Source organism: Dermacentor silvarum, chromosome 1, assembly GCF_013339745.2.
Source record: "Dermacentor silvarum isolate Dsil-2018 chromosome 1, BIME_Dsil_1.4, whole genome shotgun sequence".
NCBI classification, from domain to species: domain Eukaryota; kingdom Metazoa; phylum Arthropoda; class Arachnida; order Ixodida; family Ixodidae; genus Dermacentor; species Dermacentor silvarum.
In genome coordinates this window covers 210,598,472-210,624,423 of record NC_051154.1, presented here as the reverse complement: position 1 = coordinate 210,624,423, position 25,952 = coordinate 210,598,472, and the positions used below count along the sequence as shown (strand labels likewise).

Genomic DNA, 25,952 nt, shown 5'->3' with positions numbered 1-25,952 from the left:
TGTGTGTGTGTGTGTGTGTGTGTGTGTGTGTGTGTGTGTGTGTGTGTGTGTGTGTGTAAAGTGCACTGCGTGTCTTCTTTTTCTCTGTCACATATATTAATGAAGGAACTTTGTGTAACCAACACTTCTCACTCTAGAAACAGCTGCTATAAGGCAGCTTGTTTTTTTTTTTTTAAAGGTATAAATTTCTTGCTGTCTGCTTATGTCTTTATTGCTGTTAGCCCATCAGATTTGGTGCCAAAAAAGATTATGAACAAATTGCTAAAGCAGTCTAACATTAAAATACTCTACTTTTTCATGATGTAGGATGCAAGATTTTATTTTCATGGACTCCGATTACTTTTGCTCTATAGTGATTAAATTTAATGCTGCTGAATATTGACTTAAAATATTTGCTTAAATGGCAGCTGAGGGAAAAAAAGGGGGGGGGGGGACTAAATGAAGTGCAGTGCTGCACTAGAATAATTATGTGAATGAGGAGCTGCAGTGCGCCTCTATGCTACCATGCGAGTCCTATTATTGTGCGGAAGTGTGCCAACTCTGATACTTTCATTTAGGGCTTGTGTATATGTAGCTAGAGCTTAGCACTGTGCTTATTTCACTTTTTGTACCCCCTCTAGCGTCTTGTCGGGCTTACACAGCAACAACTATTATCAGCCAAAACAATGTAATGATTCTATCCTGATTATTCCTCTTCCTGCATTCCATAAAGGGTCTGAGTGACATTGTGCCTACATTATCACCAGGATTAGAAGGTCATCAGAGGTAGATGATAAGAAAGGAATAGAATTGAGCAAAAGGAATGCTTTCATTATACAGGCCATTAAATGCTCTGCAGCTGGGCGACCAGGTGAATCCAGGCAAACAAGTCAATAGTCTTTAGAAATTCCTAAACAAGTGGCTTAACACTGGCAAAAGCAGTGCAAAACCTGAAGAAAAGTCATACAGTATGCTAAAGTCGAGTTTCAGTTTAATTGAATATGCATGCCTCCTACCATCCATGGATGTTTGCATATATTTTATCAGATGGGCCTTTCTATTAAAAAATGTATAATTTGTCATAACTTGGTGACATAGTTCAAGTCATATGCTAAACCTGACAATTGCAGTGTTTAGGCTGCTGCTGGCGTTTCTTATGTTATTTGTGCTTCTTAAAAAATGAAAAGAGCTCCCAATCAAAAAAAAAAAAGAAGAAATTTGCAGATCCCACGCACTGTAGGAATCTATGTAAGCGAAGCTTTCTGGGCTGTGTGCATTGATTGACAATAATTGGCTGTGATGTTTATTGCGAATGTTTAAGTTAATCAGCATTTAGTGCAATACTAGAGTGGTGATTTAATGTTAAATGTTTCTTGCATGCATCGCTTGTATTTGTCTATGTTGTACACAGCATACACAGTGAGAAATGTTTGCTTGAGGCATTGTTGTGCGCCATTGTTCATGGCCTGCGAGAAGGTTAGCACTGTCATTGCCTCACATGGCGCAACACATTGTGGCAGAACTGTTAAACATTAATTAAATTGTGGGGCTTTATGTTACCAAGCCCACAATCTGCTTATGAGGCACATGGCTGTGGGGGGCTTCATTTAGAATTTGGATCACCTGGGATTTTTAATGTGCACCTAAATCTGAGTACACGAATGTTTTTGCATTTTGCCCCTGTTGAAATGCGGCTGCTGCGGGCAGGATCAAACCCATGACATCGAGCAATGCTATTGCCACAAAACTACCATGGCAGACACTAGAAGTGTTGATTTGATGAGCAGCCGCTTCTGTAGTGTCAGTCTGTTGTCCACTAACAAATTTGCACAGTATTTATTTTTCAGAAATAGTACAAACTAACCAGTAGCCTACTCTGAATTTAAATGTATACAGTTTGCAACTGCTGCCGTGTCTAGTAGTAGCGTTTCCTTGCCTTGTGTTGGGGCCTTTTCTCTCCCCCACCCTCCCCCCATGTATGCGAGTGAAGAGTGGCAAGGCTGTTATTCACTCATTTCGTGACTGTGTTGGTTCTATCCATTCTCCTCTCCCTGCCCCCTCTCACGAGGTCGTGGGATCGAAACCCGGCCGCGGCGGCCGCATTTGGATGGAGGCGAAAAGTAAAAACACCCGTTGCTTGCGTTGTAGTGCACGTTAAAGAACCCCAGGTGGTCAAAATTAATCCGGAGCCCTCCACTGCAGCGTGCCTTATAATCGGAACTGGTTTTGGCACATAAAACCCCGAAATATAATTTTCTTTTAATTTTGTTGGCATCAGGCTGAGGCTTCTCTAGTTTGCGAACTGTTAATCATTAAGCTGTCATTTATTAAATGTCGGCTTGTTATAATGGGAACACATTGTACTACTTTTTTTTTTTTTTGCTCAGTGGCTTACTTTCTTTGTAAAATAATGAATCAAGGAGCTCATGGTAATAACTGTGTGTGACAAACTAAGTGTAGCAGAATATCTTATTTTAAGGTATGTGTAGAATTTTTTTTTCCATATTGTGCAAACTAAACTTTTGTTCACAGCTGCTTGAGTGAATGATTCTGTATTAGCACAGTAAGTGGCTGAACATTTCAAAATATATGTCATGGAGCTATCTAGAGAAATTTTACCTTAGGTGTCACAATATTCTTTAACAATTGCAGCTTGTTCAATTTCTGTGGTCTGTGATCAAATTATGGTGATGAAGTGCTGTTCATGCTTTTTCCGAGTTCCTAAGATGGAGCATATAAGAACTTTTAAGATGTGTTGTGCATCATGGAATTTTTGGTTTAGGTTTATTTTACTGTGCCATGAAAACCAAGGTTTATAAAGGAAAGTGGTAGAAAAATGGAAAACATAAAACGAGAATGTGCTGCAGTAACACTAATACAAGTTGTGCGAGTTCTGTGCTGACTATGGCGGTAAAAAAAGTTGCATTGTCTCGAATATCTACATTTGTGCTGGGAACGTGCTTTCATTCTCGTGAAGTTTTAAGAATAAAAGGCTGTTGAATAACTAGCTTTTATGTAACATTGTATTGCAAATTTGTGATTATAGTTTGTGCATGATGAGAGACATGTGAGAGGGGGGGGGGGGGGAACAAGGCTGACACCAAATGTGCTGGAAGTGAGGTGGAATTAGATTTGGCAGGCTACCATCGATGTTTGCATGACCTAAGCCTTAGAGCAGCACATATTTTACTAATTTTGTCTTTGTTTCTGTTAACATATAGAACAGGGGTACTGCACATGGCCCATTGACCCTCCCACCCCTTTCCCCTTTCTTTCTTTACGTCTACAGGCAGCCGGGACCCTTCTAGTGGCTCCACAGCACGTCACTGGTGTAGCCCAGTTGTGCCCAGTCCAGTATGGTGGACTGTCGTGGATCTCCTCCAACTAGAAGTGTGGCCTATTTCCCGAGTAAAGCTGTACCCGCTTCTCAAGACCTTCATGACCGTGCATCCGAATGCTAGCTGCACCGACAACTGCTCGGGCCATGGCGAATGCCACCAGGGCATCTGCTTCTGTGAGGCAAGTCTGAGATGTCCTTGTATTTTCTACTGGTCTGCCGTAGCTTAGAACTCTGCACGACCTCTGTAATTAGGATACATGACCTGCAAGTCAGCACTGTACTTAGCCATTGAACACTTTTACCAGGAATCTACAAAATGATTAAATTACTAATAAAATTACTTTTACATACAAAGATATTCCAGCTGGCTTTACTTCTTTCTGTATCTTTTTAAATTGGAACCTTTGCCGGAAACAGTTTTGATAGTTTGTTTTACATCTTCTCCCAGGTGCAATATAGTGGAGGAACCTGCACCGACCCCAACCTCAGCTACTTTGTGGCTTTTTCAACCATCTTCTATTTAATTTGTGCTGTCTCTTTTGTCCAGTTGGTGAGTAAAATTTGTAGCTACTTACTATTGCTATTTATATCTAACCAAAGTGTCCGTTACATAAGGAAAAAAAAGTAGAATAAAATTTAAGCTCATAAAGTTGTGTTCTTATGTCTTCTGTGCCTTGGTATGGAAGGCTGCTTGAAGTTTTTTCTTCAAGGAGGAATGCATATTCCCCATGAATGCATGTCCTACATTCCCCAGGACACCCTGACACAGGGGTGTCCTGGGGATTTGTAGGACATATCGCTTACTATGCAAAACTGACCTCTCTTCACCTGTTTCTGTCTGTTTTTCTGCAGCTTGTTTGCATACGATCTGAATTTAGTCGGATCAAACCACCTTCGCTTCTGAAAGCTTTCAAAGTGACCACGCAGAAGGCCCTGTACGCACTTATCTGTATTGCCACCTTTGCTAGAGGATTCTACTTTTCATCTCCAGTGAGTATACAGTCTTGAATGTGCTGGCATGTGCAACTTCATAGTGCTGCCATTTCTCTTCCAGAAGTGGTTCCTTAGTGCTCAATGTTCATCTTAGCATGTAGTTGTTTCTTGTTACAATAATACATTTGCTCAAGTATAGGCATTTGCTTTTAATGCCTATGATCACTAAAGTGGAGGAGGATGCTTAGCCTCAAAGCAAAGACAGAAGCAGTACTACAAAGTTTGAACAAGAAATTTAATTTTTTTAGATGTACTCAGATTTTTAGATGTAAGTAAGAGCCTAGAGTAATCCAAATTGCAAGAAAGAGAATATGGTCACCAGGTGAATTGGTGCTCCTCATTACCACCTATAACAGTATTGTTTGACACAAAGTCCGTCTTGCCAAAGAAAAACATCAGTTTGCTCCAGATCTTAGTAGAAGGGATATTAAATGCCCCAAGACCCTGCAAAATCTGTCGTGCAAGCAGAGCAAGGAAAAGCAATCTGCCAGAAAGCTAATTGACCTTGTACAACTAGTTGAAAACGCAGACCCACACTAATCTGACCAGTGGAAAGCAAATTTTTCTCTGTGGGAGAAGACTGCTCCAGATTGGTTGATGGAAATCACCTTTAGCCATGGCATTGGCTTAAACACTTACAGCCTGCATTGAAAAACAAAAAAGATGCTTACATTTACATGCAATTTTTTGGATGGGAGTTGAAAAGTGCTTTCATTCAAGATAATAGGGTAACTTCAGAAAAAGTTATATGTATTAGTCTAAATAGTTTTGCGTGCCTAGCTTCTTACAAAGACTTTCTTTTTGTGATTACATATCTGCATCATTACTGGTCAGTCCCAAATCTGCGTCATTACTGATGAGTCGCAAATCCTTTGTTAATAAAGCACTGCCAATGTGTGGTACCAGTTGATAGTATTCTGTGTGAAAGTGTATGAGATATAATATTCTATGGCTGCTAAAGCATGGTTTAGATTTCGTGGGAAACATGGCTTTGCTGTTTTGTTCACGAGCATAGAGAGAGAACGAAAAGGATTGCCAATTTTGTTGTGCATTCACATGCTGTTCAGTCTGAAACATTCCAATGTTTGCTGCTACATAGAAAGGGGCAGAATCATAAAGTTCGCATTGAATGCAGTTGCTTGTATTGCCTGGTGCGATTTTAACCTCCTACATTCCTTTACCCTCAATACCTGCAGCAGGCCCTAATTAAGATTTTACTGCATAATTTTTCAGGAAAATGCATCTTTAGAATGGGCGTCTAGTTTGATGAGCGCTTACTACCCGCTGCTCCTCACTGGTTCATCTCTTATTGTCTGCTTTTGGGCTGAGGTGAGCAATTACATATCAAGTAATGGTGAGCTTACTTTGGAAATATGCTGAGGACAGCAAGTTTGTAGTGTTTTATTGTTGTACATGCTGTTAAAAAAACAATGTTAGAATAAATTAATGTTAACAAATAATGTTAGAACGTTAGAAACAATTCCAGAACCACTTTGTTGCATTTATGTTCTTAAAACTTTGCTACACTGCCCTGAACAGCTTATATTTCTTCATGTACAGTTGAGTGCAAAGGTCTAGAGACCACGGCATTGGCAAAAAAGTCATAGGCCTGCGCAGAACACGCAGCACAGTCACAGCGTAAGCTGGAGAACCGGCTCCATAGGAGTTTAATTTTCTGCTCAAGCACTACAGCATCTTCACGGCGAAGTCTCTTTGCATCATCTTCACGACAACAATTTGAACTGTATGCCCGGCGTCGACGGCGAGCTGCGGCTTGCGTCGCAACACGTCGGGCTCGACGTTACCTGGTTGCAGCCGCGCACGTAGCTCAACGATTCGCTTCTTCAGCAGAGGTTCGTACCTTGCGAGGAGGCGCCATAACGTGTACCGAAGAGTAAACACAGGCAACCAGACTACATGGCGCACATGTGGCATCCCTTGACCCGTGGCACGATGCGATGCTGTTGATGATGATCGTTTAATGCATCCCCTTCGAAACAGGGTGGTGACAAATAGTCACCTAGCCTACTTGAGTTAACCAGATCGAGCTACTTTCAGTATGCAACTGCTACATGTCGGACACCTGGTGAAATATAGCGCAACTGCAATGTACTGTTAGCACATATCGACGCTACGTGGCGTGCATGTCGCATCACGGGACAAATGAAACGATATGATGCTATATGATAGTGATGATGATTTAATGGCATTCCCTTTGAAACGGGACGGTGACAGTCACCTAGCTTGCTTTGTTTCATAAGGTATGCTATACATATTTTTCATTCTTGCATTTCATATACATCTCCTTAATATTTTTCCCTATCTACTTTGTACAACTACCTATGCAAATGTTACATGGCGTGCCACCTGGTGTATTAATATGCAACTGGAATATAAAGTGTTATAAAGAATATAAAGCGCTATGCGGCGCGCTTACCCCATCGCATGACGAAAGGCACGCTAGGATGTTAATGATGATGATGATTGAATGAGTGGCATCCCCTTTGAATCAAAGCGGTGACACAGTCATTTAGTCAGGTAATGATGATTATGATTATTATTGATTGGCATCCCCTTTTAAACGCGGCGGGGACATTGTCACCTAGTCAGATTTATTTAATCAGGTGCACAATATATATTTTTGCTAGCATTTTTGTATACATATCGTCAAACTTCTTTTACTTCCTCAAACCATCTACTTTGTACCACTACCTCTGCATCTGCTACATGGCGTGCCACCTGGTGTAATAATATGCAAATGCAATGCACAGCGTGCATGTATCGACGCTGCGCGGCATGCATGTCTCATCGTGTGTTTCCTCGCGTGCTAGGGCGTGTTTATAGGGCATTTTTCCGTTGCATGCTAGCAAGCGCTGGCGTGGCTCAGTGGTAGAGTAGCTGACTCCCACGCAGCGGGCCCGGGCTCGATCATGGCGGGAATTGTTTTTTTTTTCCCCTCATTCCCGGCGATAGCTGCTACGGACACCGGACACCAGACACTACCGGCGGCGGACACCGTCGCGAACCGAAACTCCTGTTAGAATGAGCCCATAACAGCTTACGCTGTAAAATACTGAATTTCTTCTAGCACAGCCGTGCAATGTGATATTGTCTTAATGCATGACGCTGGTCAAATAGGCGCACATAGGCATTACCATTTGTTTTCAGCCTAGGCTGCGAAGAAAAAAATTTTTGACCGGCACCTCTGGTCCTAAAACTTATGCACTTGACTGTACAATACTGGCTTAAATTCAGCCATCTAGTTTATATGCTTGTATGTGTACACTTTAAATAAAGCTTCTTGAATTTTTGCTTATTTCTTTGTGTGAATTAGGAGTGAGTGAATTGGAATTTTAGCATTAGTGCTTAGCTGGTAAAAAATGGGGCAGTAGAACTTCGCATGGCAATTGGCCGAAGTAGTCCTAGTTAACTAGATTGTTGACTGGTTGTTATTACATGTTTCAGGTGTTTCACCTCCGTGACCTCCGGCATGACAAGCCTCGTTTCCTTAGCAAGTCATTTCTTGGCTTTCTTGCATTCAACATCATCACCTATTCGCTCCTGCTGGCAGAGTTAGTGCTCACACAATTCGCTGGCTATGGGGAATCGGAAAGGGTAAGCAGCACACTGCAAACTTGGAATGATTTGCAGAGCCAATGATGGTCTGCACTTCTTGGGGCTGCGATCAACCAGCTCAGAATATGAACCGGAATGCAATGAAACAAGCTTTCCTGCTGCGATGAGAGCTTGAAATAACTATTGTGGCTAAACAGAGGTCTTGCATAGGGGTGCTTGAAATTTTCTAATCGAATCGACTGGCGAATATTCGAGAAAAACAACCTTCGAATATTAGTAGTTTCATATATGTAAACAAAGTGAAAAATATAGTTTGTGTAGAGAGCATTTTGTAAATAAAAAAAAAAAAGCTTATTTATATTTGATGCATGTAATGCTGTTCATAACTGGACATCCGGACAATTGTGGAGCTGGTAAATGATAAACAGCTCCTTTCAATTACCTAGTACAGTATAGACCGCTTATAACGTAAGTCGCCGGAGTCTCGATTATCTGCACTATAAGCGGTACCGCACTATAACCAAAACAACGATTTTCAAGTCCTGCACTTGTGCAAAACATGTAGACCAAGCATGTAGACGCGCTTTGTACTATGGCGCGCACATCGCGATTACGTTTTCGCCAGTGAGCTGGCGAAAACATAATCGCGATGTAGCCGGTGCTCTTCAAGTTTGCCAGCTTTGCACAGAGTCAAAACGAAACTGTTTGCCGCAACCGCTGCGGAACAAACCGTGACTGCTATCGACGCGATTATGAAAGGCGATTTTGCGGTGCTGAAGGCACACGCCCGACGCACGCGCCCGACGCACGCACCAAGCCTGAACGAATTAACTACCATTCGCTGGAACAACTGTAGTCGAAACCGCGGTCGCTATCTATGCGTTCATCGATGACGACTACGCAGTTTTTTAAGCACGTGACCGACGCGCGTTTCGAGTAAAAACGAAACTACTGTTCGCCGCAACCGCTGCGGAGAAAACCGCGGCCGCTATCGACGCGATCGTGGATGACGACTGCGCAGTTACGGAAGCCGGCGGTCAACGCGGTGTTATGCGCAGTGGTAAAAGCGAGAAAGGCTTTAAAGACACAAATAGGCTCAAAGCGTACCAACGTTGCTGTCATTCACGTACGATTTCAACTGATGGCTGTGGCGATGCGGACTCTGCCGCTTCATTTCGGTTGGACGCTAGCGCCGTTCTTGCTCTTTTGCGTCTCACATTTGCGGCGCTCCGCACTCATCGAGCTCCGAAAGTAGTCCGAATTAACCGATGTGCGGCCAAATAAGTCCGAATTAACGAGAGTGTGGTTGCATGGAATAATGCATACGCCTGCCGGGAGCACGCACCTCATTGAGAAGCATGCTCGCTACCGCCCTTGTTGGCGAGATTTTCCCGCGGAAGCCGCATTATAACCGGTATTTCGTCTCACGTGGCTGCACTGTAAGCGGTATGCGTATACATGGAGTGCTATAGGCAAATTAATGGGAGTCTGAGAAGACGGTACTATATCCGGTCCTGCACTATAAACGGTTACGCTATAAGTGGTCTATACTGTATACTGTAATGACAGTAATGAAAAAAATGGAGTCCCACATCACCGGATAAACATAGTGCTGTGTTTGTTGAACATCAGTGTGATACTACAGCACTGTACAATGTTTTACTGTGATGCAAACATGGTGAAACTGCTCAAATAATAAATTGCTTTGCCTAAATTTAGAGATCAGATTCACATGCTGCCTTCACAGGCATTCTTAGAAAATTACTTACTTTCACACGTGTTTGCTCAAGATTCAAGAACTTTTGCCTCTGCACAACAAGGCTTTCCTGCAGCAAAATAATTCAAAACAGCCTCCACTTGCGTCGGTTTTTCTTCCCTGAGATTCCATTAAGTGTTTTTATCCCATCTATTCGAGCAGAAACAAATATTTAATATTTTAGAATAGTGAATTCGTAAATTGTGTAGCAAAGAGGACTCAGTTCGTATAGCAATTTTTAAATTTTGCAGACCCCCCCAGTTTCGCACTTTGTTTCCAAGTTATCTTTTTTATCATTAAGAAATCTGCTTTGTTTGAATATTTTCTTGCAGTTTGACAGACCTTGAAATTAACAAGGTTCTGCTGTATGTGAGCAATAAATGAGCAAATCGTACACATTACTAACTAGTCGTAAAAATTGAATGTTTCCTATGGTTGTCTGTTTTCACAGAGCCTTTTCTTGGGCGTGTTCAATGGCTCCTTTGCCGTCCTGATGGTCATTGTGGTGGTTTTCTTCCTGATCTATGGAGTGGAGGTCTACTTCAAGGTGTGTGCTTCTTGTTAGTATGTGTAAATTGCTGCTGCAACATTGTTGGTTAATAGAACTACCAGCTGTTATTTTTTTAGCTGCACCAATTTTTTAGAATTAAAACGGTGAATCATGGTGATGTTGCCATCATGCGAGTGTCCTGATTGACAGCCTTTCAATAAGGCATAATTTGCACAGTTATATGTGTAACAAAGTTGATTAACTTTTTAATTATTTAGCTTAATTGGCTAAAACAAATGAGCAGTTTATAGCCCATCCTTGACATCCTGCTGAGTTAATAAATAATTATTATACAATCTCCTATGAGAGCTACATGATTTTAATATTTAATTTTTATATGGTATTACTATTTTATTTGTATGTTCCTTATGGACATGTTTTGGTTTAAATTTCTGCTACATTCGGGGCTGTTTCCTGCTTCAGTTTTGTTATGGCTACGGAGCTTCACCCAATTAATTCAAGAGAGGATAATAATTTCTGCAAGATAATTTGTTCCTATTGCTTTTTCTCCAATGTGTTGCTTACTGTGCACTGGTCTGAATGCTATGTTATGTTGTCGTCGTTGTGTACCGGTGCTGCTCAAATGTCTTTAGAATTTGAATATAGCTTTGTGCTATTCCATTTACTGTGATAAATGTTGACTCAGTGACCTGTGCAGCTACCCACTTAGTAGCGCCCACATTTGTAATTTAGTCATCGTCTGACGGTTGACATTTGAAAGGTTCCAGTGAAATATGTTATTAGTCTTCTTGTTAGCAAAGGAAATTGAGAATCTGGAGGTTGCTGATGGAATCCAGGACAGTTTATTGGCATGCACTTCAAGATTCTATGATCCATTTTGGATCATGATAAAGAAATTTGGAATGTGAAGGAAGCCAGTGGAAGTAAAAAGATGTCTGTCACAAGTGCACTGTAGGTGACTGCTGAAACTAATGATTGTAGAACTCGGTGCTACAAGCTGTGCACATAGTGCCTGCTTCTTTAATGTAGCTGAAAAGGTGTATAGTTGTGGTATCTACCACATGCAACTTTCAAAAATTTTGTACAAAAAAAAGTGTAAAAGCAGATGCTATATATTTCCAGCAGAGCACAGCCTTAGAATATTTATATAATAGTCATGATGAGGAAAAAGGCAGAAAACGGAGGAGGGGAGTATGGCGAAAGGGTGAGGAGGGAAAGTGAAGTGCTGCACGAGACATGCTCCACGGCGGCGACCAGGCATGCGGCAAGAGCGTCCAACGATAGGACCCTGTTGTTCAGAATCAATTCTTTGTCACAATATATCGCGAATTTAAAACGCCTAAACAGCTGTGCTCAAAATTTTCATTAAGGAGTATCATAATTGTCGGTGAAATTTTTGGACTTAAAAAGCACCACTGGAACGGAAGGAAACTTGGTTCGTCAGATTTCACAGCGGAGTTTCACTTTCTTCGTCGAACCATTTCGAAGCTGCTGTGAAATCGGGGGTTTTACGTGCCAATCAACACTGCTGCGCTTTGATATAATATCCTGCATGTTGTAAAGGTCACAGTTCTTACCTGCAGGGTGTTAACATACTTTGGTTGGGATCAATTACTGGCGGTCGCGCAGGGGAGTCTGGTTTTGCGCGGGAAGGTGGCGCGGGAAGGTAGCGCGATGCCGAGTCGAACTCGGCATCGCGCTAGGGCTAGTTACTAGTGAACGTTTTCTTTTATATCTCAAGAAATGTTTTGCATAGAAAGATGATATTTCAGGAATATTACACATGTCCTTTGTGTTGACAATGTGTATTCTGAAAAGTTTTTAAGGTCTTTCTCTGCCAAGCAGCAATGACATAACTTTTACATAACTTCTTTTTTTCTACAAAATATTTGTTTGGATATTTTTGTTTTTGAATATTTTTTAATGAACATGTTGTTTGGCACTAATACTGTCAAAAATAGAATTTCTTCCTCTTCAGTTGGATACTATGGTATACACTTTAGTGTCATGCGTGCTCTGTGATAAAATAAAAACTGTTCTATGGGACTACCCGAAAACTGATGCTTTTCCCACAAGCAGGGAAGTGTTAAATTTATGGGCCAGTAAAGGTACCTCGAAGTAGTCTGAGTAACTGAGTTGTTCCGAATTGTTGGTGTCTGAATAATCGGTCGGCGCCAGTTGTGATTCAGCCAGTTGCTGAGCAGAGGCTTCAGCTTTACGAGGAAAAGCAGACCATTGAAAAGTGCTTGGTGTCTAAAGCAATGCTTGAGCTTTACCAGGAGCTCATCAAGGTTGGCCTGGCTCAGAAGAGCATTGATGACATTGAGTCTGGCCTGGTGTTTCTGACTGGTGGCAGCTGTCAATAAAAAATTCATAAGATGTAAAAGGCAACGTCTGAGCAGCTTCACTCAATTTGAAATAAATTTATTGCAGCGCACTGTGGGAATAGGTTAAATTAAAGGGATACTCAAATTTAGGTTTCCCCTCCTTATTTATTTAGAGGCAGAGCAACATTGTTTTACAGCAAGCAAATACTTTCTGGAATAACACTTGTGTTTGAAATAGCCTAGGATGTGTCCAGCAACTGGCATTTATTTGCTCCATAGTGCTCCGAAATCTGTGTTAGGGTGCTCCAACTGCACCAAAATTAACATTTTGCTGCTCTGAAAATTGCTCTAAATGCCAGTTTGTCAGAGGCACCATTGCTAATTCTTTGTTCATGTATTAACAAGTTTATCATCAGCTGCTTGCAGTTTAAAGTGCATTAAAAGTACGAGGAGCATTCCTTTGTTAAATTAATTTTATTGTTATTTTTTTTCACTGATGTGTGTGGATAATTTTATTGGCATATAACATTTTCACGGACTCTCCATAGGTGGAAAATCTGCTTGTGATTGACTGACTGTATTGGTAGAGGACATTCCCAAACATCTTCATGAGCAGAAGCTCGACAGATGCCCTAGTTTGGCATAATTTCATGCTTTTGCTTACCAAATTTTATTGCGCTTTCTGTATATGACCCATTGCTCAAATAAGAACTGTGAAAAAAGTCTAGCTCTATGCTTCATTTCATACTTAGCAGGGGACATATTCTGCAACAATCTCTTCAGCAATGCTATCGCCTGACGGCCGAGGCGATACTATCGCCAAAAGTGATTATTACAGAATACGTCCCCAGGCAACATTGCAAAAGCTCTGCAAGTGATGAGGTCATAGAAGTCTCACTCTATGCATTTTGCAGTGCAGCTCTTTTGCAACACTTTCTACAGAATAACTTCTTCATATACTACATCTACAACTTGTGGACATAAGTTTGCATCAAATTATGTATTTTGCAGCTTTGGCGGCATACTATGTTTTGGTTGCGAGTGCAAGCAATGTACTGTGACCACTGGTTGCAGAAATATGTCGCTCCGCTTGTTAGGTGGTAAATAGGCCTACATCTGCGACACCTTTCATGCAATAAATGCATCAAGATTTGCAGCATGAAAGTATGAGACTTAATGTTTCACTGAATTAGTACATGATGCATACCTATGTCTTTCATATGTGACGTACCATTTTTTGGTCGGGAATGGGAAGCAGTGAGAGAAGTCTCTCTAGTCTTTGTAGCATAGCCTGCTATGTATGAAACTGAGTATAGTAGGTATGGTGCAATTATTTCCTCCTAGTGCCTTTGGTTTAAGCTCTGGTGTCATGCAAAATGCAGGTGCGTGGTGCTTTCGTGGCCGGGCCCCCAACACTTCCCAACATGTCGCAAGTGCACCAGTCACGACTAGGACTTGTGGCATTTGCTACTCTGCTGCTCGCAATGGTGTTGTTCATCTTCTCTGATGTCATGGGCTCCTTCTGGAAGGACAAGTGAGGCACACTCCTGCTTTATATGCAGCGGCATGGCAAAGATGTTAAAAAAGGGTGCTAGTTCATTGAAATATAAAAATAAAAAATAATAATTAGCATTTGCTAACTGAAAGCTGCCTGGCATGGTTGCATGCAAAAGCTACTTGCCTGTGTGAAAGTTTGTGCTGTTTGAGAAAATTAGGCAGAAGGCAATATATCTATGTGTGTGTGTGTGTGTGTATATACAAGATGTTTCAGTGAACACTTTCAAAATTTATTTAAGGTTGCCTGTGGCAGATAGCCCAATTCTAGTTAATGAGCTGGTCTACCCGAAGAGGCGGACATTACTTGCACAAAAAATTGAAATGCATGATTGACTAATCAACAAAAACTCGCCAATTAAGTTTTTAACTAATTGCCTGATGGCCCATATTGCAATTAACAAATTGTAGCCGTGGAGTTCACAAATCGGGTCCACTTGGAATTATTTCTCAGGATGACACCAGTTTCGAGATATTAATTCCCGAACTTTGCGGAGGAATGCATAGGCGTTCCAGTTAATTTTGTGCTTCAATGCATAAAGCGCCGTTTTGTTAAGAAACCAACTGGAACACCAATGCATTTCTCTGCAAAGTCTGTGAATTAATATTTTGAAACTGCTGTCATCCCGAGAATTCGTTCCAGGTGGATCCGCCTTGCGAACTCCACGGCTACAATTTGTAAATTGCAATATGGGCCATTAGGTAATTAGTTAAAAATTTAATTAGTGAATTTTTGTTAATCATTCGATTATGGATTTCAATGTCTTGTGCAAGTAATGTCTGCCTCTTCGATTAGACCAGCTCATGAACTAGCACAAATGGTTTCCAGCAACCAACGAGCTCAGGCAAACACTATTCATGAACTAGAATTGTGCTATCTACCACAGGCAACCTTTAAGGATTTTTGAAAGTGTTCGCTGAAACACCCTGTATATATTTGCGCTTGTTTGTTTTAATGGAGAGTGGAATCCACTGGTTAATGCATACAGCATGTTGAGCTCACTTATGTGCCAAGGAAATACTATATAGTAATCCTTTCTGTAGTCCTAGAAGCCTCATGTGTATGTTATTGTATAAAGTTGCAAAAATTCAGGTTGATAATGTTCAGAAGTATGGAAAGGTACACAAGTTAGCATGGGTTCACTTGAATTTGGCAGCTGCAATAAAAGCATGGGACAGAAAAGACTCGAAGAGCCCTCTGTGTCTTGCTCTTTTGCTGTTAGGTATGTGTGCCCTTGACGTGAGACAAACCTAGTATTAATTATCTACTCATGTAATGGTGCTGTCGCTGGCTGATTTTTCAACGGGCAACAATTGTGGCAACTGGTGTATGTGTAACTGAGTGGACAAGATTTTAACAGAGCAGATGTACAATGTCTGCCTTGAAGTGGATAGAGCTGGAGTGGCACACAGTGTCGGCAGGAAGACCATTCCAGCCTTGCGAGCTGCGCACGTAAAAAGATAAAGTGAGCTGCGGTCAGTAAAAAAATTCATAAGATGTAAAAGGCAACGTCTGAGCAGCTTCACTCAATTTGAAATAAATTTACTGCAACACACTGTGGGAATAGGTTTGAAAAGGTGGCGACTGGTGTATGTGTAACTGAGTGGACAAGATTTTAACAGAGCAGATGTACAATGTCTGCCTTGAAGTGAATAGAGCTGGAGTGGCACACAGTGTCGGCAGGAAGACCATTCCAGCCTTGCGAGCTGCGCACGTAAAAAGAAGATAAAGTGAGCTGCGGTCCGGGCTTGGCGTGGGTGTATGACCTAGCATGGTTGAGTCTGCTAGAATGGAAATGAACTAGGGTGATGTCAGATGTACAAGAGGATTGTGAGAAAATTTATGAAAGCGACAGAGTCGAACAACTTCGCGATGAAATGCAAGGTTTTGAAGACTAATATGGGACTTAAGATGCTGCTATTGTATGAGTAGTTGGAGAGGATAAACCTGGTAGCACGGCTTTGGAAAGATTGTAGTGTTTCTATCAGGTTCCACGTGGCACATGCATATTCTAGTTTTGACCTGTGTAGAGTATTACAGTAGAATCCCGCTGTTACGTTCCCGGGTGCTGCGTTTTCCCGGCTGTTACGTCGTTTTCGGCCGGTCCCGGCACAGCTCCTATAAAACCCAATGCATTGGTAACCGTGCTGTTGCGTCACAACTGCAGGACCGTTCCTGCATCATACGTTGCGAACTGCCACCCCGCGCCGTCTCGAGTGGCCATTTTGACTTTTCATGTCGCTTGGCTTGGTGGCTTGACAATGGCATTGGCCGCCCAAAGTGCCGGGGGCGACACCTATGACGAATTTTCAGTTTCTGCCAGCAAAAGTATGGCCTTGAGATCCGTATTTGCTATCTAAAGATGGTGTCTATGATGCGTTGTGGCCCTAAAATTAGTTTTGGCGCATAGATGTTCCATATAAAGTCCAAGGGCGATAATGCCGTTGCTGCGCGCCTTATGTGCGAGTGAAAGCGTGCGAGAGGAGCTGACGACCGTGTAAATCTCTCGCGCGCACGAAAGAAAAGCAGGGAGGGAGCGCGCCTTCTTCCGTTGCGCTCGAGGCACCGGAGAGGGAGCGAGGGGGAGGGAGGGATAGCTAGCAGCATTGTACTCTAGCATCACGTGCGTACTGCGCGGCGGCGCGCGGGCCGTATCTTGAAAGTGATCTGTGTTGGGAGCAGAGTCGAGACAGTGTAGGTGCGTTGGCTATACTGTCTCGACTCTGTCAAAGTTCCAGCTTGAGGTGATTGAAATGCTTGCTTATGTGGTGGGACCAAGAAAGACCACAAGAGAATACCTAAGTTTGTATGCGATGTTCCAGATGATATTGGAGTCATAAATGAGATATTCTTATGTGGGGTAGATTTGCCAGCCATGAAAAGAAAGATGTCTTCTTAGAGCTCAGTGGCATCAGCCAGTTACTGCACCATTCTTTGGCGTGATTAAGGTCGGATTGGAGTGTTCGAATGTTGTTAATGCTGTTGCTTGGCTGATAGAGACAGTCATTGGCAAATAATCTGATGTCTGAGAAAATACTAGTAGGCAGGTCATGAAAGGGGCCCTGAACCACTTTTTATCGAAGGGGAGAAAGGCATTTGAAGTGAGAATAGGCTGTTTCAGAAATACTTTGCTGCAAAAAGTACTCCAATGCGTTCAGCAGAAGCAGAGTTATGACAATCAAACACTGCCTCTGCGGTGCTTCCACTTTTCTTCAATGCCTTGCACTGCGAAGGCTACGGTGGAGCGGGGCGTGCCCACAACACTCTACCTTCTAAATGTCACTGTGGCGCGCAGTTCAAATTTGGTAGACGCCACTTCCAGTTTTAGCGCCTCTGCCTTGCCAAACGTAACCCAAGCGCGGTTGTCCTCAGAGAGCCGTAGTGCGCTTAGCCAGTGGACTACTGTATAATGACAACACAACAGACGTTTGAGCGCAATCACACAACGCAACAATGCAAGAGACTTTGTAGAGAGTTTTAGATTAGGGGGACGATAGAGTTGGGGGCCATGTTACTGGTTTGGATTGATGTGGCTTCAGGCAGCATATGCTCTTATTCATTTGGGGTCACTCATGCCTTGAAACGATAGAAACACTCAATGATGTACACAAATGCATGAACACATCAAAATGCTTAATTTTAAGACGCAATAGTGCAAAATAAACGAGGACATACTCTAGCATCACGTGCGTACTGCGCGGCGGCGCGCGGGCCGTATCTTGAAAGTGATCTGTGTTGGGAGCAGAGTCGAGACAGTGTAGGTGCGTTGGCTATACTGTCTCGACTCTGTCAAAGTTCCAGCTTGAGGTGATTGAAATGCTCATTCACATTCACAGATGCATAAATGTATCGCAACATTTCTGTACATCTTTCTCGACTTTTAAACACACCCTTGGCAACCAGCCCTGATCGTGTGGGGGCTATAAAAATCTTAGTTTTAGTTTCTATTTCTGATTTCTAAGCCACAGAGAGGCACCTGGTTTAATAGTGTTTGACGACAACACATCTCAAATCTTGTGAGAAAGGGCCTCATTAGTGACAGAGTTCAACGGACCAAATTAGGTAACACGGCCAGAGGAAGCGTCAGGCAGGTTTGCCTTCGAAACCAGGCAGAAATTCTGTGACCGTGGTAGTTGCGCAGACTGGGACTATCGCCACGCACGTGCTATACTTGCACAGCTCTTTGTGATTACTTTCGTTAGGTTCTGTAGTCGTAGTTTGGTGCAGAAGGCAAATGGCCTAAATTTTTGAGACCTTATAATCAAAATTCTGGTACCAACCATTGGTATAATTTAGCATTGTTGATAAATACAGCAAATTCCATTCAAATTGGCTCAGTGGTTGTCCTAGGAGAGCATTTCTGTGGTTCACATGCATATGTTTAGGGAAATCTCAGTTGGTCGTCATCTTTTCACAGCAGTCGGAGCACTGGAAATGGTCAGTGGCATATGTCTTCCACAAATTGTCTGCTGAAACACCACTATGAAGCATGCCCATTATTGGCAGAAGTAGAAGTAGCCTATTTTGGGGGGCTTGACCTCAAACCAGTTGGATCTTGGAGCCGATGGCGCTAATGGAGTTGCATGTTATGGTATCGATGCTGGATTTGTCACAATTGTGGTTTTCGTCAGTTATTTGGCTGTAGTCATCATTCACTTGTGGTCATAGCGCTAGAAGACACGGACAAGAACGAGAGAACAGGACGAGCGCTATACCTAGCGCTCGTCCTAGCGCTATGACCACCTCTGATGTATCTAACCAACTGGCCCAAAAAGCCATACTTGTAGACAACATTCACTTGTCCAGACTTACCTTTCTCTGTATTGCCTTGCAGGGTGGCTGTGCTGGGCCGAAACTGCCATGATGTAATGTTCCGTGTCATTGAGATGGGCCTGGCACTCTGGTTTCCTTGTGTGCTCTGGAATTGTGTTCAGTAAGTAAAAATTTTGCCGGTTCATATTGTTCTCCTCTCCTTTCTTTTGTTTAAACATAAACTGATTGACTGCTGTGAAAAGTGGTTTCTGTTAAAGCAATCCAGCATACATATGTGTGGATAGTTTTACCTGGTTCTTTTGGCAACTTTTTGCTACTAAATAACTTTGCTTCAAGGTTACAAATTTAGTATTGTCGGAAAAAATTTCGGCGGGGGGTGGAGTCAAGGCACAGTAACATAGGTTGCCCTGGCAACAATAATGTGACGTGCGCTCCCTTTGCCGGCCTGGCAACAGCTAGTGCGTGGCGCTACCGCTATGCTTGTGCCTCCTTATCGGCTCTGCCGGGGATTAGGAAGTGGCTTGGTTGTTCGTATCATCTACCATGGCCCAAAAAGCGGCTCGCAACATCCGAATTTAGCACGTTGTAAGCTAATGGACAATGAAAAGGCTAAAAGGCATTGTTAATGCAAATATATCCTTCCTGTTAGTATTCAACCTTGACAATTTTATTGCTCATCAGCACACTTGCAATGAAATATTTGGAGATACGTCTAGTTGTGAAAAGTGCGTTCACTTGCTAATGCATATGACAAGCTGTCTCTGCTTTTTCACTGTAAAGCACTCGTTGAGGCCCTCATTATTTCGAACACATTTCATTGGGCCAGTTAGTGAGACATAGCAAGTACAGCCGAATGCAAAAAGGTAAAAGTCACCTCAACTGCCCATTGGCAACAACGGCCAACTGGCCTTTTCGTTTTTAGGCTATACATGCAGCATGAGCAGACGAGGACACAAAAGTGAGAGAGGACTCATTATTTCGAGGTGTGTAGATTGTCCCGACACCTGACTTGCGTTGTATCATTTGCTTGAGTTAAAAGCAATTGCCCATCTTCCTTATTCACAAGTGCACTTTCGTGTTCAAGTATGCCCAACTAATGGCGGCACTGGTTGTGGTTCAAATGAAGTCGAAGTGCTAGCTGCACATGCTGGGGCTTGTCTCTTGTGCATGGTTTTATTACAGGAGCCATGTCTACAGTTTCCATGTCATAACACAAGCAAAGTGTGATTCTATTCGCTGATTGCAAAAATAGCTACACCGCCATTAGCTTCGCAAACTGTCTTGTGGGAAAGTGAACTTTACAAGTATGAAAAGGGTCCATTGTTATGCTTCTCACTTTTTTAATGAAATAGAGGTATGCTTATGCAGTAAACATTTGTCAGTTGTGTTTTCTTTGTCAGTTCCATAATTTGACAGTCTGATAACTTGTATAGTCTGCCTGGCACTGCAAAATTCTGATTAGCCTTTACTGTATTGTACTTAGTGACTGCTTCATACTAGCTGGCACATGAAATTCTCTGGTCTGGTGCCTTGCTGAATCCAGTACTGTTTGTATTCACTCAGACCGCAGCAGCTGTGGATCCTGAACCCAAAGAAGCTCCTCGTGCGCCGAGAGCCTGAGAAGGTGGTCCCAACGGGCACCGAGTCGGAAGCCTTGTTCTCAGTACCTAAAGAGCTGGCCAAGAGTGGAGGTGAGTGGAGGTGCTCAGCTTGCTTGATGGTAATGTTTTGTGAATTCAGCCATCGTGGTGATCAAAGTTTTGGTTCTCAGTAGTGAAGTCATTCAGGAAACTGCTTTATCTGAAGAACTTTATCATTATAATATGCCCGTGAAACTAGCCAAAGCAGCCCATGCAGTCCATTTTATCCACTGTTTGTAGTAATATATTCTTTTAAATTTTTGATGAGCTGAAGGCTTATACAGCTCAGACCACTTATAATGTGACTTGCTTATTGGGCAAGACTGGATGTAATTCGATATTTTCCATCTCCTGTTTACCCTCCCACAGAACACAATACATGTGCCTAACACTTATAGTGCAGCCATGCAAGACGAAATAGTCGTTATAATGCAATGAGGACCCTGGTGGGAAAACACCATAGGCACTTAGTGGCATTGACCTGTGGGCAAGTAAATCTGAAAGGAACTTTCGGCACCAACTGCTCTGCCTTCTGTATCTTTATTCTTATAGTTTATGCAAGTCATCCAAATGTTTAACCGCTTATCAATGACCTTCACTTGCTCAGAAAGCAGTGGAAGTCAAACAAGTGTTAAAAAAGGTGGTGCTTTGTTGTCTTGCAGACAGCCTCAGCTCTCTGGAAAAAGTACCGGAATGCTTCATCTGCTATGATACGGAGAGGACTGATGCAGGACCCCTGATTCGCCCGTGCAACTGCAAGGGGGATGTCTCTGTTGTGCACCATGACTGCCTTCGTACCTGGCTGATTGAGGTAGGTATCCGAATGCCTTTTTGAAGGGGTGACATGCATTTGAGAACCAACTTCCTTATTCCATAACGGTTGTTGGTTAAAATTGGCACAGATATCAAAAATATCTCCCTGATGATTCCATAAAAGTTTCAGGAGTGATTCTATTCAGCAGAATTTTTCTTCTTTGCACCTCCTGCTAGGCCTAGGGAGCTTAAGAAAGGCAATGGAAGGTTAATTGAAATTTACTGCATAGCTAAATGTGATCTGAACGGCGTGACATTCTTGCTTTTTTTTTTTTCTCCCTCAACACAAAATGTTTGGATTGTAATTTTTACGCTATCTTTACATTAGGCATACTTTGAGGTGAACAAATAGTTACAGCATTAATTTAGAAAAAGTCAAGCTAAGAAAGCGAGAATGTCACGATCTGCACTGTAGACTAAGGAATATGACAAAAAAAAAAGAGGCAGTGTTAAAGTAGGCCAAATGGTAAGAAATAAGCTTCGAAAGCTGAGCACAAAGGCAAGAAGACAGTTCTGAGAAAACGGCTCTGAAAGTTTTGCCTTCTCTTCAGTTCTCTAAAAGGCACCAAATGTAGTTTTTTTTTTTTTTATGATGCAGAGATTCTTTAACATGTGGTCTCTGGTGGCGTGCCTTCATTCCCAACTTTTTTTTTTATGGCGTTCTTTACTGCTGCTTTACAAAGCGCATGGTGCCTGGGTTTCAAACCAAGTGAGGCGCAGAACTCCATGTGGGCATGAATATAGTTTGAGTGTTGTACCTGCAGACTGCCTCATTGATAGCAGTCTCCAGTACAATCAGTGAAGCATTTTTCTTTTGGTAGAATTGATCATATTACTGAATGAAGGCTCTCAATAGCCTTCAGAGTCGTCTTCCCTTGACATTGGCTGTGGAGCTTAAAATCAGAGATAGGCAGCAATGCAGCTGCTAGGTACTTTTCTAGCTTGTACTTTTGAGTGGTGCCTTGCTTCTGCAGCCCGGTGCCTGTGCCAGCTCCAAGGGCTTGGTGAACAGAGCTTATCAGGCTCTCTTTATAAAGGGGTGGTAGGATAGATATTGTTAGGAGATATTGGGACAATATGATAAAAGAGACTGCATGCAACGTGCTTGGTCGCTTGTCCGAGGGGCCGATGCGCGATATGCGTAGTCGAGGGTCTGAGGAGACAGCGCGCGGTGTGCTTAGTTGCGCAGTCGGAGGCGCCTGATGCTCGAATTTTCTTAGTTGCTGGTCCGAGGAACCAGTGCGCAATGTGTTAGATCGCGGGTCCGAGGCGTCCACGCGTGATGTGCTTGATTGCAGAGTCAGAAGTGCTGATGCGTAAAATGCTTAGCCATGTGTCCAAGCATTGCCTGCGTGATGGGCTTAGGTGCGGGTCTGAGGATTCTGTGCGCGATGCTGGGTCACACGTGTGTCCCCATGGTCAGTAGCTTAGCCGTGTGTCTAAGACGTCTACAGATAAAGGGATCGTCCACGCTTCTGCTCTGTCCATGTAGCACCTGTTTTGACACTTGTTGAGATTACGGTTGTTGAGACGTAGAGGTCGCGAGGTGCAAAAAGCAGGCGACGCTCCTACGAAGCTAGCACCTGACCAATGGCAAAGCCGCTGAAGTCATGTGGCAGGTACGGCCAATCGGTGACTTCGGAACGACCTTCAATCATTTGCTTTTTGTGCGCTTGTTTCTGTGTGGAGGAGATAGCTGAAGCAGCAGATTTGAAGACTGAGAAATGCGCTTTCTGACAATACCAAGATGGCGGCGCTCAGTTGCACTGTTCCGGAGATATTGTGGCTTCTTGAAACAGTTCGTTTTTGTGATTTTTGTTAAATTTTCCCCACCTTGGCTTATACAACAAATTTGTTAGAGCATTTCTACGAGGCTTTCAGTGAAGATATTTCGAAATATTACATATAGCAAAAAAAATTACAGAAACTGAAAATGTGATTTAAGAAATATATATATATATATATATATATATTTTTTTTTCCCGCTATTTTCCACATGCCAAAGCTCTGTCCCCCCTTAATGTTTCGTGCTGAATATGGAAAGTGCCTCCCATAATTAAAACAGTGGGGTGTAGTTGTTTTGACAAGCACTTTGCAGTGGCACCCATTCTCTGTTATTGTCTGTTTCTTTTTTCTTTTTTTTCTCTTGTTCTCTCAATCTGTTGTCAGATGTTTACTTAAAACGTGTCGCATGATAGAAATGGCCAACTCTAACTTCCTTTTTCTTGCTGTTGAGCGCGAAGTCGTGGTTTTGATTCCTGGCTGCTACTGCCGCATTTCAACAAGGACGGAATAGGAAAAAAAAAAAAAAAAACACTTGTATACTGTGCATGTTAAAAAAAACCAGGTGGTCAAAATTAATTTGGAGCCCTGTACTTTGGTGTCTATCAAAGCCCCCTGTGTTGCTTTGGGAGGTTAACCCTGATGAGTCAGTCTGTTCTTTTGCAACTACAAAGTGGAAACATGAAAAATTAAAGTGGGACACACATGTATATGTGCACACATGTATATGTGCAGGTATCACTTTGCTGTTCACTTTTAGCGCTTCATTTTGTTAACTTGTTTAGAGAATGCTACCAGAGCAAATTCATAGTTTGCTGCTCGGGCATCATAATAATCAGGGCTGTGTTTGTTTATAAGTGCATGGAAGAGTATGGACTTCCATATAGCTGTAGGGGGCTGCAGTCTCCCCCTCTGCCTGTGGTGGTCAGGGTGGGTCCTTGGCACCCATCTCTGGGTGTGTATAAGCTGGCACCATTGTTTTTATGCTATTTCAAGCAACTTGATTATTGGAATGCTTGGGAGCACATCCTGTTGGCAGTTCGACAGAATGGCATCTAGGTAAATTAAAATACATTTTCAAGTTTTCCGTGCGAAAACCACAATCTGATTGAGGCACACCGTAGTGGCCATTTTGACCACCTGGAGATCTTTAACGTGCACCCAATGCACATGGCACGCGCTTAGCAGTGCAACACCATTGTCACTAAGCCACCAGTGGTGGGTACTTAACATAGGTAGCTACCACTATGTACACCTATTAGCAAAAGTATACAGACCATAGGGTCGCCGAAAAAATAAAAACAATTTTGTCGTAATTAACATGCATAAACTGAAATTGGCGAGTATACTGGAAAGTTCGCAATGCCATCTTTGGACAGCAGTCCTCAATTTCAAGTTGCATTCAGAGGCAGAAAAGAAAATTGGCTTTATCGCGCTATTCCTGGTCTGTATACTTTTACTCATGGATGTACCTACCATGCATTTCATTTCACCATGAGCTGTTACCCACTTGTCTTTTGCAATAATTTGTTTTTATGGCTCATTGCTGCCACTGTGATTACCTTGTTGCCATGGTCTCCACAACTCTAGAGCAGTGTCTTTTCCTGATGTTCCTTATGGAACGAAGGTAATACATTTTTGAATAAAGACTGACATTTTGAGTAGGTAATAGTAAAGCACATTGTAGTATCTTTCACTAAATTTCAGTATACAGCAGAACCTCGTTACAGTGAAGTGGTCGGGACCGGAAAAAAGTATTAAAAAAAAACTATGAGTACCGTTGCCTTAGTTCACCAATTTGACTTTCTGTAACTATGATCAAAATTTTTTAATCATAGTTGGTGAATTCTGTTTGAATATCTGTTCGAACAAATATTCATTCTTTATTGAAACACAGATTTCACATCTGTAGCTATACCCATGCAGTTCGTCTGAGCATTAATTTCATGAAGCCGCTTTGGTTGTTAAGAAGAGACAGAACCTTCCGCTTGGACATGTTGAACAGTTGACTGGCACAATACAACACTGACACAGCTTCACAGAGAAGGTTTGTGGTACTAAAGGCTGTACGACACTGTTGTTACATTGCAAGATGCAGACCAAAGGAGGGGCTGCTATTGCTTATTTTATTCATTTATTTACCTTCAAAGCCGAAGCATTACAAGGCGGAGTGGAAAAAGAGGAAAAAAAACAACAAGATATTACAACAGAGAACAGTCGCAATATTCATTATCTATGGCTGTCTTGAAGGCGGTGACGTCAGTGATCGGAGCAACAGAAACGGGCGGGTGGTTCCATTCAGTACCAGATATCGAGATAAAAGAATCAGCATATAAGTTGGTGCAGCTGCAGGCACACTGACATTAAACATGTGGTCATTGCAGGCTGAAATGGTGGGTGGTAAAGGGTGTCTCGTAGAGTTGGATTAAAATAGTATATTTTATGAAACAAAGAAATATGCGATATTTAACGTAGTGATAGATTAGGTAGGTCGAGACGTTTTTCATTTGGCTGACGCTAGAAATACGACAATGGCTAGAGTAAATAAAGCGGACAGAACGATTTTGTAGTGCTTCAATATTATTTATAAGTGAAATCATTACACATGTAAATGCTGCCACCAAGTGCACCGTGATAGGAAAGCATTGTGGCCACCCTAATAAGAATTCAAGGCAGCCAGTGCACACACCAATTGTCGCAGTTACTGGAAGTGTCTTTTGAAACCTCGGTGAGTGCGATCATTGTTTATGTCGTCAGAAAGCCATAGTTCTTTGTGCCTACTTTCTTTTACTTAAGATTTCGTATTCTTCAATAGCACTATTTATATCATTTTAGATATATATTAAGAAATGGATCTTTTTCTTCTATGTACACAATTCTTCACTAACCCGTCTTCACTACATCAGT

The 25,952-nt window shown here is 42.3% G+C and overlaps 1 protein-coding gene across 1 annotated transcript in view; it reads left to right on the top strand.

The window, feature by feature from the left end:
* The window catches only part of LOC119436716 (uncharacterized), a 40,444-nt gene that overhangs the window by 4,527 nt on the left and 9,965 nt on the right, over positions 1-25,952 (top strand). The window contains 11 exon segments of the mRNA XM_049659845.1: positions 3,269-3,389; positions 3,391-3,498; positions 3,768-3,869; positions 4,172-4,309; positions 5,546-5,641; positions 7,778-7,927; positions 10,096-10,191; positions 13,865-14,016; positions 18,872-18,970; positions 20,374-20,501; positions 21,113-21,261. Of these exon segments, the coding sequence (XP_049515802.1) occupies positions 3,336-3,389; positions 3,391-3,498; positions 3,768-3,869; positions 4,172-4,309; positions 5,546-5,641; positions 7,778-7,927; positions 10,096-10,191; positions 13,865-14,016; positions 18,872-18,970; positions 20,374-20,501; positions 21,113-21,261 (1,272 nt within the window). The 5' untranslated portion in view covers positions 3,269-3,335.